Source organism: Bombina bombina, chromosome 3 (genome assembly GCF_027579735.1).
Source record: "Bombina bombina isolate aBomBom1 chromosome 3, aBomBom1.pri, whole genome shotgun sequence".
Lineage (NCBI taxonomy): Eukaryota > Metazoa > Chordata > Amphibia > Anura > Bombinatoridae > Bombina > Bombina bombina.
Genome location: NC_069501.1, coordinates 1,133,558,610 through 1,133,577,119, shown reverse-complemented (window position 1 = coordinate 1,133,577,119; position 18,510 = coordinate 1,133,558,610). Strand labels below are relative to the sequence as shown.

Sequence of the window (18,510 nt, the reverse complement as noted above, 5' to 3'; positions counted from 1 at the left end):
AACATTTCCTTTATTCTCTTGGTATCCTTTATTAAAAAGTAGGGGGTAGGCTTAGGAGTATGCATGTATTTTGAACACTGTGGTAATTCCCATTGACTTTAATGGTGTTTTTCTGTTAAAAATCATTAAATACGTCTTTCTAAAGGGTTGTGATCGTTCCCTATATGGCTACAGTTTTGCAAGAATGGGGCCGATTTATCAAGGGTCGAATGGCCCCTGATGCCCCTGTTTCCATGCGAGCCTTCAAGACCGCTGCTCCTTAACTGCTCCGCTGCCTCTGAGGCTGCGGACATCAATCTGCCCCGATCCTATACGATAGGGTTGATTGACATCCCTTGCTAGCGGCCTATTGGCCGTGAATCTGCAGGGGGCGGCATTGCATAAGCAGTTTACCAGAGCTGCTTGTGAAATGTTAAATGCCAACAGCATATGCTGTCTGCATTCAGCGATGTCTGGCAGATATGATACGTTACAGCTTAACATGTCCGCCAGACATTGGCAAATTGGCCCCAATGTCTAACAATGTTACACACTGCTACCATTCTTGCAAAACTGCTGCCATATAGTTATTTAGGCGTGCATGCTACCAACCCATGACTAGATGAGGGCGTCCTACACTAAATTTTTTAGCAAATATTCAAAAATGCATCTGTCTGTTAAACTAATTTTCAAAAATTACATAAAACATAATTGTATAGCAAAGATGTCAACTTAAAGGGACATTAAACACTTTGAGATGGTAATATAAAATGATAACTTGTATATATAAAACAACTCTGCAATATACTTTCATTATTTATTTTGTCCTCTTTGCCTGTAATTCCACTCTGAAATTGTGAGCTTTTCAGTTCCTGTTAGAAATGGAAGTGTAGAACACTGTTAAATCAAGCACAACCATTGGCTGCACACTCTAGTGACCTATTTATAACTGTCCCTAATTGGCCACAGCAGAGAAGGTAACACAAGTTACAACATGGCAGCTCCCAGTGTTTTATAGACACTAAAACTTTACACTTATTTTGTCACTTTTTAAACAACTAATGAAACTTTAAAAAATACATCTACATGTTAGTCATGGACTAATCTTTTCTTTGAATACATAATTATATCTAGCATGTATTTAGGGTTTAATGTCCCTTTAAAGGGATTGTATAAAGTTTAAGGAACTATTACCTAAAGTTTAAGGAATTATTACCTGGGTTTCTATAAAAAATAATCTTAAAAACAAGGGCACTTTAATTCATTAAACTTTACAATGATGCTTTTTTTTCAAAATACAATTGTGTTATGGAAAACAGGCTGCCAATCCTCCGCCCGCATCACCTACTGTATTTAGCATATTGATGGTGAATCTGGCTTCCTCCAAACGTTGTGTGTACCACGAGCTGGACGCCAAAGGGGCACGCAATGATTGGAGGAAGCCAGAATCTCCATCGATCTGCTCAATATAGTAGGAGATGCCTCGGGTTACCACTCACATAAAAACTTTTTAATTTTAACTTGTAATATGTGCATTACCCATACAAAAAGCATACGTCTATCAAAGTTAATGCACGAGTGGATGTGCAAACTACCGCTCCACTCATAATTAGCCCACAGTGATAAAATTTTACCTGGGGTACTCCTCTGAAGTTATGTAGATAATATCTTTATCTGATACAGATGAGGAGAAAGGAATGAATTTTCCATTTTGTAAAGGAAGCAGTTCAAGCCCAATAAGATCACTGTAGCAATTATCACTAAGAACAAATTCAAGGATGTGAAGTTTCTCCTCTGCGGGTCCCCGGTGTCCACATTTCCTTAACACCTGACGCAAAAGTGCAGGACTAACCTTCTTCACCTGTCTGGAACTGTTACTTGGAACTTGGAATGCTGCAGCTACATGATCCGGTACTTTAGCAATGTGAGTACCTGAATTTTGGAGGTAGTTCAGGATAGTTTTTGCATACGGTTTACTCTCATCTATCTCTGTGAAGTTTACCTCTGCTTCATTTAGCCAGCAGTTCCTGGAAGTGTATATAACTGCATTTTGGAAGAGTTCTTTTAGCAGAGGTTCTACCACAGGTTTCCAGTTATTCCTTATTTTGCCCACATCAGGCCACACGCTGTAGATGCTCTCAACTGAAAGAGGAAAATCTGAATTTTTTTCTGTTTCCATTCTTTTAATAGCTTCCATAATAAGTGTGGCATATGCTTTTGGAACCACATTTTTTACAAGCAGCTCATTCCATAAAGCAGCAGGATCACGCCACTGATCCAGTTCTCGCCATTTTATGCTCCTACGATTGTCAGTTAAACCAAAGAACCCACTTACATGGACAGGAAGACCTGTTTTGCTTTCTTCACCAGGAGGTAAAGGAAGAAAGCAAAAAGCTCTACCGGTAAATTCAGATTCAGCTCCTATTTTATCCTCACTGTTGCACAAAGGCATGGCAATTCCGATTGTTGGAACAAATTTTAAATCATCAGCGAGGCAATCTAATTCATTGCAGATACCCCTGCCTCCAACACTATTACAAACCAACCAAGAAGATGTCTGGGTTTCCTTGACACTTTCATCCTCTACAACAATGCTTACATGATATGATACACATGTTATACTGTTGCTTGGAACTCTTTTGCAGTATCCTTCAATAGCTGATCCAAGGATTTTGATGGAATTGGGCCTGTCGTGTTTAAGTGATTTGTTTTCACTTGCAGTAACTCGAAATAGAACCTTTTCAGTTCCGTCTGCCTCTCGAACATGCAAAGACACCTTCTGGACACTTTTTAGGAAAAGGAGAACAGTGTCAGCATCTGCTTTAAAGGATTCATACAGCTCAATAACTTTTTCTTTGTTATACACATTGTTACTTAATAAGGAAGGTTGGACACGTAGTGGAAACCTAAAAAATGTCCCTGGAAAAAAGCCCTTTGCAAAACTTTCCTTGGTGCACCCAAAAATGCCAATAAATGGAGCAAACTGGTCCGTAAGTTCATTTATTTCTTTACTTTCTTCTTTTATGTTCCAACACTGGCCTGATTCATGCCGTCCAAAAAGTATCTCATGAGGATCCAACATTCCAATCTGATCACCACTGAAAATACTTGGAACATCTATGAACAGAAAAAAAAACATACATTCGTTAATAACGACATAAACCCATTATGAAATGTTCTAACTATAGAGACAATAAGTGCACACATACAAACACACACACACATACAGTTGTTATCAATCAACACAGAATGACATAATAAGGCCTACACATTTGGATGGACAATATAAGTACTATAGTTGAGTGTAATATTTTTTTTTCAAATGGACATTACTGATAAAAATAAAAATATATTGTGCTCTGAATCCTCAATGAATCTTGAATTTAAAAGGATATAACATAGACTTTAATGGTACATTTTGTAAAACAAACATTAAACTTTTTAAAAACTTGTGATCAACCCTTTATTTTTAAACTAAATTCCCTTTTTTTCTTTAAGGCTAGGTTACAAGTGGAGCGCAAACATTTTAGCACTTTACCCAGGTAAATAAATAGCGCTCCTATGTTTGCGCTGGTATTGCAAGTTGAAAGTTATCGCTACAGCAAAAGACTCAAGCACACTTACATCTGGAGGTCGGATAATGCAACCGCACTAACTCCCTTTCCTCATAGACTTCTGTGTGGCGCACTAAAAAAGCTTCTTCTGGCTTTCACTCAAGCACTTACCCGAAAGTGTCCTAAGACAAGTGCGCTAAAGCCAAAGGTGCATCAAGAATAATATAAATACTACATTCTTCACTTAGAAGAAAATGTTTCTTTTATTTTTAAATATATATTTCTATAAATATGAATATATAATATGAATATATAGATTCATATAGTATTTCTATAAAAAAACAACAACATAAGAACATTCAATTTATTTAACATTTATTTTGCATAATTCAATGTGTTTGACTGGAAAGAACTCAAAAGTTTGTGTGTGTGTGTGTGTGTGTATATATATATATATATACACAGTATATATATATATATATATATATATATATGTATACAGTATCTCACAAAAGTGAGCACACCCCTCACATTTTTGTAAACATTTTATTATATCTTTTCATGTGACAACACTGAAGAAATGACACTTTGCTACAATGTAAAGTAGTGAGTGTACAGCCTGTATAACAGTGTAAATTTGCTGTCCCCTCAAAAAAACTCAACACACATCCATTAATGTCTAAACCGTTGGCAACAAAAGTGAGTACACCCCTAAGTGGAAATGTCCAAATTGGGCCCAATTAGCCATTTTTCCTCCCCGGTGTCATGTGACTCGTTAGTGTTACAAGGTCTCAGGTGTGAATGGGGAGCAGGTGTGTTAAATTTGGTGTTATCCCTCTCACACTCTCATATACTGGTCACTGGAAGTTCAACATTGCACCTCATTGCAAAGAACTCTCTGAGAATCTGAAAAAAAGGAATTGTTGCTCTACATAAAGATGGCCTAGGCTATAAAAAGATTGCCAAGACCCTGAAACTGAGCTGCAGCATGGTGGGCAAGACCATACAGCGGTTTCACAGGACAGGTTCCACTTAGAAGATGCCTCGCTATGGTCGACCAAAGAAGTTGAGTGCACGTGCTCAGCATCATATCCAGAGGTTGTCTTTGGGAAATAGACGTATGAGTGCTGCCACCATTGCTGCAAAGGTTGGAGGGGTGGAGGGTCAGCCTGTCAGCACTCAGACCATACACCCCACACTGCATCAAATTGGTCTGCATGGCTGTCATCCCAGAAGGAAGTCTCTTCTTAAGATGATGCACAAGAAAGCCCACAAACAGTTTGCTGAAGACAAGCAGACTAAGGACATGGATTACTGGAACCATGTCCTGTGGTCTGATGAGACCAAGATAAACTTATTTGGTTCAGATGGTGTCAAGCGTGTGTAGCGGCAACCAGGTTATGAGTACAAAGACAAATGTGTCTTGCCTACAGTGAAGCATGGAGGTGGGGGTGTCATGGTCTGGTCCTGCATGAGTGCTGCCAGCTCTAGGGAGCTACAGTTCATTGAGGGAACCATGAGTGCCAACATGTACTGTGACATACTGAAGCAGAGCATGATCCCCTCCCTTCGGAGACTGGGCCGCAGGGCAGTATTCCAACATGATAAAGACCCCAAACACACCTCCAAGACGACCACTGCCTTGCTAAAGAAGCTGAGGGTAAAGGTGATGGACTGGCCAAGCATGTCTCCAGACCTAAACCCTATTGAGCATCTGTAAGGCCTCCTCAAAAGGATGGTGGGGAAGCGCTTTGTGTTGTCGTCATGGAGGAGTGGAAGAGGACTGCAGTGGCAACCTGTGAAGCTCTGGTGAACTCCATGCCCAAGAGGGTTAAGGCAGTGCTGCAAAATAATGGTGGCACCACAAAGTTTTGACACTTCGGGACCAATTCGGACATTTCCTCTTAGGGGTGTACTCACTTTTGTTGCCAACAGTTTAGACATTAATGGCTGTGTGTTGAGTTATTTTCAGGGGACAGCAAATTTACACTGTTATACACGCTGTACATTCACTTCTCTACATTGTAACAAAGTGTCATTTCTTCAGTGCTGTCACATAAAAATAAAATATTTACAAAAATGTGAGGGGAAAATTACAAAATAAATTAATACAACACACAGAGAAAGTCCAGCACTCGCTTACAAACTCTCAGCTAAGATTAAAAGCAAAACTGGAAGAGTTAGTTACCGCATCTGGCCAAATGGGACAAGCCCAGGTACCACATCAAGGTCTCTTCCAAAACCTGGGTACCTAATACAGCCATACAAATGCAAGCTCTCAATCAAACAAACTGGGAACAAGTCAGGGTTCACAGACTTATGTAATCTCCGTAGACATATACAAAACACGAAAGGGGACTGCACTCTCAAACTGGACTGGGTACACATCCCATGACCCTGCAACATGCTCAGCCCTGGGTGCTATAGCACTCTCAGGAAGCTGTGCTGTCTCCAGAGTCATAGGCAGTCAACCCCAGACAAGCCTGGGTGCAAGGCCCATAGGGAAAATTACAAAATAAATTAATACAACACACAGAGAAAGTCCAGCACTCGCTTACAAACTCTCAGCTAATATTAAAAGCAAAACTGGAAGAGTTAGTTACCGCATCTGGCCAAATGGGACAAGCCCATGACTCTGGAGACAGCACAGTTTCCTGAGAGTGCTACAGCACCCAGGGCTGAGCATGTTGCAGGGTCATAGGATGTGTACCCAGTCCAGTTTGAGAGTGCAAACTGGACTGGGTACACAGTCTAGGGAAATTACATAAGTCTGTGAACCCTGACTTGTTCCCAGTTTGTTTGATTGAGAGCTTGCATTTGTATGGCTGTATTAGGGACCCAGGTTTTGGAAGAGACCTTGATGTGGTACCTGGGCTTGTCCCATTTGGCCAGATGCGGTAACTAACTCTTCCAGTTTTTAATCTTTTAATCTTAGCTGAGAGTTTGTGGACTTTCTCTGTGTGTTATATATATATATATATATATATATATACAGTGTATATATATATATATATATATATATATATATATATATATATATACAGTGTATATATATACACAGTATCTCACAAAAGTGAGTACACCCCTCACATTTTTGTAAATATTTTATTTTTATGTGACAACACTGAAGAAATTACACGTTGTTACAATGTAAAGAAGTGAATGTACAGCCTGTATAACAGTGTAAATTTGCTGTCCCCTCAAAATAACTCAACACACAGTCATTAATGTCTAAACTGTTGGCAACAAAAGTGAGTACACCCCTAAGTGGAAATGTACAAATTGGTCCCGAAGTGTCAATATTTTGTGTGGCCATCATTATTTTGCAGCACTGCCTTAACCCTCTTGGGCATGGAGTTCACCAGAGATTCACAGGTTGTCACTGGAGTCCTCTTCCACTCCTCCATGACGACATTTGGCCAGATGCGGTAACTAACTCTTCCAGTTTTGCTTTAAATCTTAGCTGAGAGTTTGTAAGCGAGTGCTGGACTTTCTCTGTGTGTTGTATTAATTTATTTTGTAATTTTCCCTATGGGCCTTGCACCCAGGCTTGTCTGGGGTTGACTGCCTGTGACTCTGGAGACAGCACAGTTTTCTGAGAGTGCTATAGCACCCAGGGCTGAGCATGTTGCAGGGTCATGGGATGTGTACCCAGTCCAGTTTGAGAGTGGACATGCATATTTATACATATAAACACATAAATACACATGTATACACACAAACAAATACTTAGCCATATACACACTTTTGAGCCCTTCCCAGTCAAACACCTTGACATATACCATATCCATTTTAAACCCCTTTTTTAACATTTGTTTCTATAGTAAACATATTTTATATTAAATATGTTTACATATGTGTGTACTTTATTTTAATGTTTTACATGTGTAAAGGGTACGCTAAAGGGATGTCGTTCACGCTAAACCTCTTTTGGTTATTCAGTTTTACCATGGACTTGTAATATTAATATGCATGCTTTTTTAGCGTGGTCTAGCGATAATGATAGCTAACCCTGTGCTATCAAAATCGCTCCACTTTTAATTTAGGCTATATGTTTTACCTTTTTTTTTTTTTTTAAATAGTCAAAGTTCTGTTTCAGAAACATCCAAGTGCCTCTCCAGATGATGATACAGGCACATATGCCTGAGCCTTAACTGGAATGGCCAAGGAACAAGTTGGGTGCACAGCATATCAAGAACATATCAGCATTTTTCTTTAAATGGATGTCCTTTTAAGGAAAGAGAATTTATGGTGAAAGTTTTCTTCTCTTTGAAATATTACGCTCATCTTAATTTGAATTTAATTTGTATTAAAAGTATAGTATCTACCAGTATATTTTAAAGAAGTGCCCTCTGCTGTTCATTATTGTTTTTTTTCTTTAGAAACAGTTTTGAGCACAAACACATTATAGACCAGCGTTTTCCCACTACAGTACTCTGGAATCACAAACAGGACAGATTTTTAGGGTTAACTTGGATAAAAACAAGTTAAATAACTACAATTACTAAGCACTTGTGCTATACTTCAGACAGCATGAAAATCTGTTATTCTAGTGAGCTTTCAAGACTGGGGTTTAAGAAGCATGATATAAACACCAGAAGATTACCTAACTGCTGGCAATGATCTGTACACCCATTACCTGAGAGAGGCCTCAATAATCTACTGTGCCTTGTTAAACCAATTACAACTTTGCATTTCAAAATCCAAATATGCAATATAAGACTCACAGGCCAAATCTTACAAATTATTTGATTTAGTTCTTTGCTAACTAGCTGAAAGCATTGGGTGAGCCAATAACATGAGGCATATATGTTCAACCACTAATCATCAACTCCTGAGCCTACCTAGGTTTATTTTTCAACAAAGGATACCAAAACAATAAAACATATTAGATAATAGAAGTAAATTGGAAAGTTGTTTAAAATCACATTCTCTATCTGAATCATGAAAGAAAAAAATGTTGGTTTCATGCCCCTTTAATATTGTCATTTTGTTAACAATACTTGCTTTGCTTTACAGGGACACCCATTCAGATCACTCTTGAGTATTGTTTGTTTTATTTCCTTTGCGGTAGCTAATTATTGACATATAGATAGATAGGTAGATAGACAGATGAGCTCATGCACATAAGCAATCTCTGTGCAGCATGTTTTGAATACCACAGAACGTACTTTAGCTTTTTTTTATTTTCCCTGGGGAGTGTAAAAATACAGTTTTCAGATCTAAAAGCAGACACAATAAACCATGAGGTTTTTTCAGTATGCAGAATATGCCAGATTACCAGTGCAGCACAATCTGTAGGGTGCGTTATCTAGCGCTTGGTCTCGTGCTTTACATTTTTTTAAAATGAATAGCGCATGGATTGCTATTAGCATGGTCATTGTGCTCAAATTACAAGTGGTGAGTTAAAGGGACAGTCTAGTTAAAATTAAACTTTCATGATACAGACAGGGCATGCAGTTTTAAACAACTTTCCAATTTACTTTTATCATCACATTTTCTTTGTTCGCTTGGTATTCTTTGTTGAAAGCTAAACCTAGGTAGGTTTATATGCTAATTTCTAAGCCCTTGAAGGCCACCTTTTATATCAGTGTATTTTTACAGTTTTTCACAGCTAGACAGTGTTAGCTCATGTGTACCGTACAGATAACATTGTGCTCACTCCCGTGGAGTTATTTATGAGTCAGCACTGGTTGGCTAAAATGCAAGTCTTTCAAAAGAACTGAAATAAGGGGGCAGTCTGCAGAGGCTTAGATACAAGGTAATCACAGAGGTAAAAAGTATATTAATATAACCGTGTTGGTTATGCAAAGCTGGGAAATGGGTAATAAAGGGATTATCTATCTTTTTAAACAATAACAAATTTCAAGTAGACTGTCCCTTTAAGTGCTCAAGTGCAATCCAAAATACCAGTGTAAAATCTTGAGCTTTTTGAGACCTGAATTAAACCATTATAATAATAGTAAAGCCCAGAAACACACTGAAGAACCGCAGTGCTTGCGCTCCCTCGGCTTAGCACATCATTGGCTTAGAACTCAAGCAGCATCCAACATGAGTTTTACTGCGCCCCCATAGAAGTCTAATATGTGAAGGATTTATCGAACCCGCACTAGTGGACAAGAAAATGTTACCGCACCTGAGACTATCACTCAAGCACTTGTATTATGCACACAAATAATGCGCTTGAGAGATGTTAACACACAATAGCACTGATATTTATTGTATGTCACTTGTTATCTAGACCTTCATGAGGAACTACATTTAAGTTGATTGTACTTTTAAGATTTACATTCAAAGAATAAATCATGAGAAGTTTGGGATCCACCCAGATTCTACTCAACACCGCTGTAGAGTCATAAATATCATGTTACTATAACATACAGATAATTATCACATTTAAAGAGACATGAAACCCAAATATCTTCTTACATGATTTAAAAATATCATGCAATTTTAGATACATTCCTAATGTATTTCTATTATCTAAGTAGTTTTGTTCTCTTTGTATCCTTTGTTCAAAAGTATACCTAGGCATCAGAAGCTGCTGATTGGTGGCTGTCATTGGCTTTCAGCTAGCTCCCAATAGTGCATTGTTGCTCCTTCAACAAAGGATACAAAACAATGAAGCACATTAGATAACAGAAGTAAATTGAAAAGTTGTTCACAAATTGTATAATCTATCTGAAAAGTTTCATGTTATTTAAAAACTAAAAAAAAGGAAACCATAACAAAAATGTACATTACCTGTTATGTGATAAACAGAATTAAACCCAATGCCAAATCTTCCAACCTTGAGTGGATCATCTTTTTTCCTACTTCTAGCAATCTCTTGGATCCCATGCCAGTCTTCATGAGTAAATACGGCATTGTTGTACACATAAAGTGCTGGTCCTAATTAATGGTATTGGTAAATCAAGGGAAGTGTGAGAATACTATAAATTATAATAGTTAAAAAACACAAAGGGCAAGATTACAAGTCGCTCAGCAAATCAGTTGCAGAACACCAGCACACGTTATGGCTTATTCGCATTTGGGGTTGCGCAGCTTTACAAGTTGTAAAGTAACTTATTTTGCGCACACGTTAAGATGCGTAATCCAAACGGCCAAACCGCGTGCGCGTTCTCCTATTCCCCAAAGAAGTCAATGGAGAAGACAAACAGAAAAAACAAACAAAAACAAACAAACAAAGCCCATGACGTCCTCGAAAAGTGTATATGAAAAAGCGAATATTTCATATTGCAAAAATGTTTTCAGAACGGAAAATGTTCAATTTATTTATAAACAAATAACTTAAAGTATGCTTACCAGATAATTTTCTTTCCTTCTGTATGGGAAGAGTCCACAGCTGCATTCCTTACTTGTGGGAAATACTGAACCTGGCCACCAGGAGGAGGCAAAGACACCCCAGCCAAAGGCTTAAATACCTCCCCCACTTCCTCATAACCCCAGTCATTCTGCAGAGGGAACAAGGAACAGTAGGAGAAATATCATGGTGAAAAAGGTGCCAGAAGAATACATTTATATTTAGGGCCGCCCATCGGAGAACACGGGCAGGAGCTGTGGACTCTTCCCATGCAGAAGGAAAGGAAATTATCTGGTAAGCAAAATTTAAGTTTTCCTTCTTAATATGGGAAGAGTCCACAGCTGCATTCCATACTTGTGGGAAACATATACCCAAGCTCTAGAGTACACGGAATGCTAACGGGAGGGAAAAATAAGAGGCGGACCCTAATCTGAGGGCACCACAGTCTGCAAAACCCTTCTTCCGAAGGCTGCTTTAGCAGAAGTATAAGTATCAAACTTGTAAAGTTTGGAAAAAGTAGGTAAGGAGTAGCAGGTATCCGCCTTACAAATCTGATCCATAGAGGCCTCATTTTTGAAGGCCCAAGAGGAAACCACTGCTCTCGTAGAATGAGCCGTAATCCTAAATCTCTATGCTAAACGGATGACACCCCTCAGCCAAAAAGATAAGGAAGTCGAAAAAACTCTCTGACCCCCACGCTTCCCGGAAAAGAGAACAAACAGAGAAAGAAGTTTGTCTAAATTCCTTCGTGGCCTGAAGATAGAACTTCAAGGCGCAAACTACATCCAGAATTATGTTGTAAACGTCCCTTCGACGAAGAAGGATTAGGACATAAGAAAGGAACCACAATCTCTTGATTGATGTTGCGAATTGACACAACCTTAGGAAGAAAACCTAACTTGGTTCCTAAAACAGCCTTATCAGCATGAAAAGCCAGATAAGGAGGGACGCATTGCAAGGCAGCAATCACAGATACTATGCGCGCAGAAGCAAAAGCCAGTAGAAAAGGAACCTTCCAAGACAACAATTTAATGTCTACTTAATGCATAGGCTCCAACGAAGCCCATAGCAAAACTTTAAGAACAAGATTTAAACTCCAAGGAGGAGCAGTAGATCTAAACACAGGTCTGATCCTAGCAGAGTCTTAACAAATGACTGCATATCTGGAAGCTCAGCGAACCTCTTGTGCAGTGACACAGACAGGGCCGAAATGTGTCCCATCAGCGGACAAGCAGAAAAGCCCTTCTCCAGTTCATCCTGGAGAACAGAATAAGTAGGTCCTCCACACTTTATGATAAATGCGACGAGCATCCAGCTTACGAGCTAGAATGAGAGTAAACATAACTCTCTCAGAAAACCCTCTTTTGGCTAGGGCTAAGCATTCAATCCCCACGCAGTCAGCCTCAGAGAATCTAGACATTGATGAACATAGAGACCTTGGTCAGCAAATCCCTGCAAAATGGTAACTTCCACGGAGGAGATGAGGACATCCCCACTAGAGCCGCAAACCATATCCTTCGTGGCCAAGACGGAGCAATCAGTATCACTGACGCCTGCTCTTGCTTGATTCGAGCCACTACACAAGTAAGTAGTGGTAAATGGCTGGAAAATATAAATTAGATTGAACCTCCAAGGCACTGATAATGCCTCTGTTAGCTCCGCCTGAGGATCCCTGTACCTCGACCCATATCTGGGTAGCTTGGTATTAAGACGTCATAAGATCTTCCTTTTGCAAATCTCCGCAAACACTTTGGGATGGAGAGACCATTCCCCCGGATGAAATGATTGTCTGCTGAGGAAATCCGCTTCCCAGTTGTCCACACCCGGAATGTGGATCACTGACAGCGAACAGGTGTGGGTCTCCGCCCACTCCAGAATCCGAGATACTTCCCTCATAGCTAGGGAGCTTCTAGTTCCCACAAACAATCAGGGAAAAAGGAACAGGTCGGGTGTGTGCACTATAATCCGTGATCAAATATTAACAAGTTTTAGCTACATACTGCATTTAAACGAGTGATATATGTGAATAATGAGGGAGTTACCCCAATCAACCCCCACAATTCAGTTATCAGGGGTAGCACAAACAGACATCTATGGGACAAAATTAGAATTCAAAGTGACTCACCACTTCCTGGTTTCTGAGTAAAATACCTTTAAGACCCAGATGCTGTAAACAAGTGCAAAGGTATCCTGTCGGTGTGGTCACCTCCTTTCAATGGGTGCCTGGGTATCCTCTGTCTTTTCCTGGCACCACTTGCCGGTGATCCGCAGTGTTCCCAATAGCCCCTTGAGAGGAAACAGTCAAATGCAGTGTAAAGCACTTCCTCCACAGTTATGCCCAGTACCTGTGCTCACTGTTGGCCATAAAGAGTTCAAACCACAAAAAATATTTTACAGGAGCACCAGAGTAGAGGGTAAAATTTCAAAACTTTATTTAGGTTCAATAGGGTATCATTACCCCTGGGTAAAAAGTACAGAAATGTGAACAGATGAAAAAAGGCTTCTCGTTCCCCCCTGATGGTTGATGTAAGCCACCAAGCTAAGGAATCTGATAAACTGGGACAAACCCAGCAGAGGCCAAGCCTTCAGAGCATTGTATATTGCCGAAGTTCCAAAATGAGATCGGGAGGGAGCTTTCCTCCTGAGTCCATAGGTTCTGTGCTGTGAATTGCATCCATAGTCACAATCACACAGGATTGTCTTAAGACAGACGTCCCTCAGGACAAGAGATCTGGACAAAACCACCAAGAAAGTGATTCTCTTGATCAGTTGTCCAGAGAAATCTTTTGAGACATATCCGAATAATTGCCGTTTCACTGCTTCAGCATGTGCAGTTGCAACAGTCTGAGGTGAAACCTGGCAAATGGAATGATGTCCATGCTGGACACCATGAGACCAATCACCTCCACACACCGAGCCACAGATGGCCTTAAGGAGGTCTGGAGGGCAAGACATGTTAAAGCTAGCTTGCAATGTCTCTGGTCTGTTAGATATATTCTTAAGTCTATGGAGTCTACCCTGGTACTTGATATAAGAGAACTCTCTCTAGATTTATCTTCCATCCATGGGATCGAAGAAGACAGAGGAGAGTTTACAAATGGTCCACTCTTCTAAAAAATTTCTTGGAGCCGTAGCTAGACCCAACGGAAGTGTAATAAACTGGAATTGCTGGTCCAGGAACGCAAACCTTAGGAACTGGAAGTGGTCCTTGAGGATTGGTACGTGAAAGTGGCATCCTTCAGATCTATCATGGTCATGAACTGCCCATCTCAAACGAGGAGAAGAATGGACATCATTGTCTCCATCTTGAATGAGGGGACATATAAAAACTTGTTTAAGCACTTTAGGTAAACAATCGGACAGAAAGTTCCTTCTTTAGGACCACGAAAAGGTTTGAATAGTATCCCAAACCTCTCTCTGCTATAGGCACCAGGATAATAACTCCTAAGAGGACAGAGCCTGTACACACCCCAGAAATGCTTCCCTCTTTACTGGTCAGGAAGACAGGTTTGAGAGGAGGACTCTGCCCCTGCGTGGCCGAGACTTGAAACCTATCTTGTAACCCTGAGCTATGACCTACAGGACCCATGGATCCTGCATGTCCCTGAACCAAGCGGCTGAAAAGAGCGTCAGTTTGCCCCCTACACGATCCAGAAGAGGACCGGGGAAAGCCCATTCATGCCGACTTAGACTCAACGGGCTTCTTTCTCTGCTTGGATTTATTCCAGGACTGAGCCGGCTTCCAAGAGCTCTTGGTTTGCTCTGGCTTAGCGGAGGACTGCTGACAATGGGCTTTATCAGAATGAAAAGAATGAAAATTGTCCCTTAGACTAGTTCTTATTCAGGCGAATAATCTGCTTAATAGCATCACAGATAAAAGAATTAGCAACCCTCAAGGCCGTAATTCTTTTCTGAATAACGTTGAGGGGACCTCTCTACCCCGATTAAATCCTTTAAGGAGTCGCACCCGTAGGTAGTTTCTCCAGCAACCGCAGCAACAAACACCGCCAGTTGAAACAAATATCCCGTCTGTTGAAACATCTTTCTTAACAGAGTTTCCATCTTTTATCCATGGGCTCTTTAAACGAAGAGCTAACCTCAAGCAAGATAGCAGTATGTTTAGCAAGGGTGAAGATAGCGCCATCCTTTTTAGGGACGGAACCCCACAACTCCATTGAGTGTCCAGGACCGGGAACAATTTCTTAAAGGAAGAAGAGGGGGAAAAGGAATCCAATCCTGTCCCATTCATTCTTAATAATGTTCGCCATCTAACAGAAGCAGGGAAGTATAAGGTACCACCCAGTCCCCAAACTCTATCCAATTTAGGAATCAAAGGTTCATCAGGCAACTTGGCCTCTGGAACCTCTAAACTCACCAAAACTTCCTTTAGAAGAAAGCACAAATTCCTAAAACTAAAGTCTGGTTCCTCCGCAGCAGGAGGTTTAGAGGCAGCAGACTCCGATCCAGAATGTTCATACTCTGAAGTCTCAGAAAGAACTTCATCCTCGGATAACCCTATCAGTTAAATCCAATAAATTATATGATGTACTCTGGGAAGGAGTGCAATATGTAACCTTTCGCTTGCACTTAGCAGGGCGAAGTAAAGCATTAAAGGCCGCAGACACCGCCATCTGAACTGCGCAGTAACGTCTGGTGGAAAAAAGGCCCCCTCCAGATGAAGAATCAGCAATGCTATGGGAAACTGCATGTGTAGAGAGAGAAGAATATAGGGTACGCACCTCACTGGACGACAATTCCTCAGAGGTGGACGGCTCAGTGGTATCAAACATGTTTGATATTATCACATTATCAAGGCATATGGAACATAATTGAGAGGACGGATCTAAGGCCTCCTCACAATATAAACAGGAATTACTCTTTAGGAATAGAGGGAGTACCCTCTAAAGTAACATAATCCTCTGTGTGTGCAATAACCGGAGAACTATAAAAAAATAAAAATCTTATTTTATTCACAAAAACGGCACCCTTATACCCCAATGGCTGGGGCATTCCCCACCTCCTATGACCCAGACAGTACAGAGATTTATGACTCCTCTATGATAGACACCCGGTCAGGAAAGAGGGAATTAAAACTGCACAATGCAGGACCGTCTCTGCTATTAGAAATAGCACACCAAACTTGTAAGCTGCACATCTCTCAAAGTGAAAATGAAACCTGAATATTCCATAACAGCCTATGAGCCCATACCACCTCACACATAAAAGCAGCATAAAATCAAATAAACATATAAGATTATTCCCCACTGTTCTAAAATCCCCCTCCGGAGATATTGACCCTTGATTCTATACAGATAAAAGGAGTCACACTGTGACCCTGTCTTCTTGCGTTATCATATATGTATAAAAAATTAAACGATCTTACCAGAATCTATGCCGTGGATCAGTAACATGGTCCTTCAAGTTTGACAGATAGTAGCGTTGCTTCTGACATGGACTTGAGAGCAGAAAGCAGGCAGCGAAACTCGTCAACGCTGATTGCTTATGGAGCTGTTAATAGGAGTCGGGATGGTTTTGCAGAAAGACTCTCCCTGCATCTCTGGACTCTAACTTTCATCCATGCTCTCACTGAGAGGCTGACAGGACTACTTAAAACTCCAGTCCCATCTCGAAGAGTACTACCCTCCATAAGAGACTACTCTGAAATCTTCTGACACTTCTCTGCCAACCTCCTGTGACGAAAGACAAAGAATGACTGAGGTTATGAAGAAGTGGGGGAGGTATTTAAGCCTTTGGCTAGGGTGTCTTTGCCTTCTCCTGGTGGCCAGGTTCAGTATTTCCCACAAGTAAGGAATGCAGCTGTGGACTCTTCCCATATTAAGAAGGAAAATTCTCTATATATATATATGTGATAATTTTTTAACTAATATATCTATTTATACCGAAATATGTATATATATATATATATATATATATATATGTGTGTGTGTCTAGATATCTTGAGATCTATATGTGAATATCTCATTGAAAATCCATCTGAGATATTGCTTAATGTACATAAGATTGTAATGTGAAAATTTTTCAGTACCTCCATAGTTAAACATATCTCTATACATATAAATCAATGTTTCTCTATGCATGTGTATATATGTCAATGCAAAATCCTTGCATCAGCTTTTTATTTATTTTTTACCTGCGCGGTGGAAATTGATTGCGAAAAGCCCATATCACACGTTGAAAAATCATAACGCGCGACTTGTAATCTTGTCCCAAGAGTAAAAGGCATTGTTTTATTTTCAAATAGATTTGCACGTTTTGAAAGATGTTATTATTTAGTTGTTAATGTGTCATCAATTTAACAAAGTAAAATAAATAAATGAACGATAGGTAAAAACAGAATTTATGTTTACCTGATAAATTACTTTCTCCAACGGTGTGTCCGGTCCACGGCGTCATCCTTACTTGTGGGATATTCTCTTCCCCAACAGGAAATGGCAAAGAGCCCAGCAAAGCTGGTCACATGATCCCTCCTAGGCTCCGCCTTCCCCAGTCATTCGACCGACGTAAAGGAGGAATATTTGCATAGGAGAAATCATATGATACCGTGGTGACTGTAGTTAAAGAAAATAAATTATCAGACCTGATTAAAAAACCAGGGCGGGCCGTGGACCGGGCACACCGTTGGAGAAAGTAATTTATCAGGTAAACATAAATTCTGTTTTCTCCAACATAGGTGTGTCCGGTCCACGGCGTCATCCTTACTTGTGGGAACCAATACCAAAGCTTTAGGACACGGATGAAGGGAGGGAGCAAATCAGGTCACCTAGATGGAAGGCACCACGGCTTGCAAAACCTTTCTCCCAAAAATAGCCTCAGAAGAAGCAAAAGTATCAAATTTGTAAAATTTAGTAAAAGTGTGCAGTGAAGACCAAGTCGCTGCCTTACATATCTGATCAACAGAAGCCTCGTTCTTGAAGGCCCATGTGGAAGCCACAGCCCTAGTGGAATGAGCTGTGATTCTTTCAGGAGGCTGCCGTCCGGCAGTCTCGTAAGCCAATCTGATGATGCTTTTAAGCCAAAAGGAGAGAGAGGTAGAAGTTGCTTTTTGACCTCTCCTTTTACCAGAATAAACAACAAACAAGGAAGATGTTTGTCTAAAATCCTTTGTAGCATCTAAATAGAATTTTAGAGCACGAACTACATCCAAATTGTGCAACAAACGTTCCTTCTTTGAAACTGGATTCAGACACAAAGAAGGCACGACTATCTCCTGGTTAATGTTTTTGTTAGAAACAACTTTCGGAAGAAAACCAGGTTTAGTACGCAAAACCACCTTATCTGCATGGAACACCAGATAAGGAGGAGAACACTGCAGAGCAGATAATTCTGAAACTCTTCTAGCAGAAGAAATTGCAACCAAAAACAAAACTTTCCAAGATAATAACTTAATATCAATGGAATGTAAGGGTTCAAACGGAACCCCCTGAAGAACTGAAAGAACTAAATTGAGACTCCAAGGAGGAGTCAAAGGTTTGTAAACAGGCTTGATTCTAACCAGAGCCTGAACAAAGGCTTGAACATCTGGCACAGCTGCCAGCTTTTTGTGAAGTAACACAGACAAGGCAGAAATCTGTCCCTTCAAAGAACTTGCAGATAATCCTTTCTCCAAACCTTCTTGAAGAAAGGATAGAATCTTAGGAATTTTTATTTTGTCCC

General features: G+C 40.2%; 1 protein-coding gene across 4 annotated transcripts in view; it reads right to left on the bottom strand.

The window, feature by feature from the left end:
* SACS (sacsin molecular chaperone) overlaps window positions 1-18,510 on the bottom strand; it is a 290,289-nt gene that overhangs the window by 16,971 nt on the left and 254,808 nt on the right. For all 4 annotated transcript variants that reach the window (XM_053708508.1, XM_053708507.1, XM_053708510.1 and 1 more), the window contains 2 exons: window positions 10,278-10,424; window positions 1,614-3,096 (listed from right to left, as the gene is read on the bottom strand). In XM_053708508.1, the coding sequence (XP_053564483.1) occupies window positions 1,614-3,096; window positions 10,278-10,424 (1,630 nt within the window). The remainder of the gene's footprint in view (window positions 1-1,613; window positions 3,097-10,277; window positions 10,425-18,510) is intronic.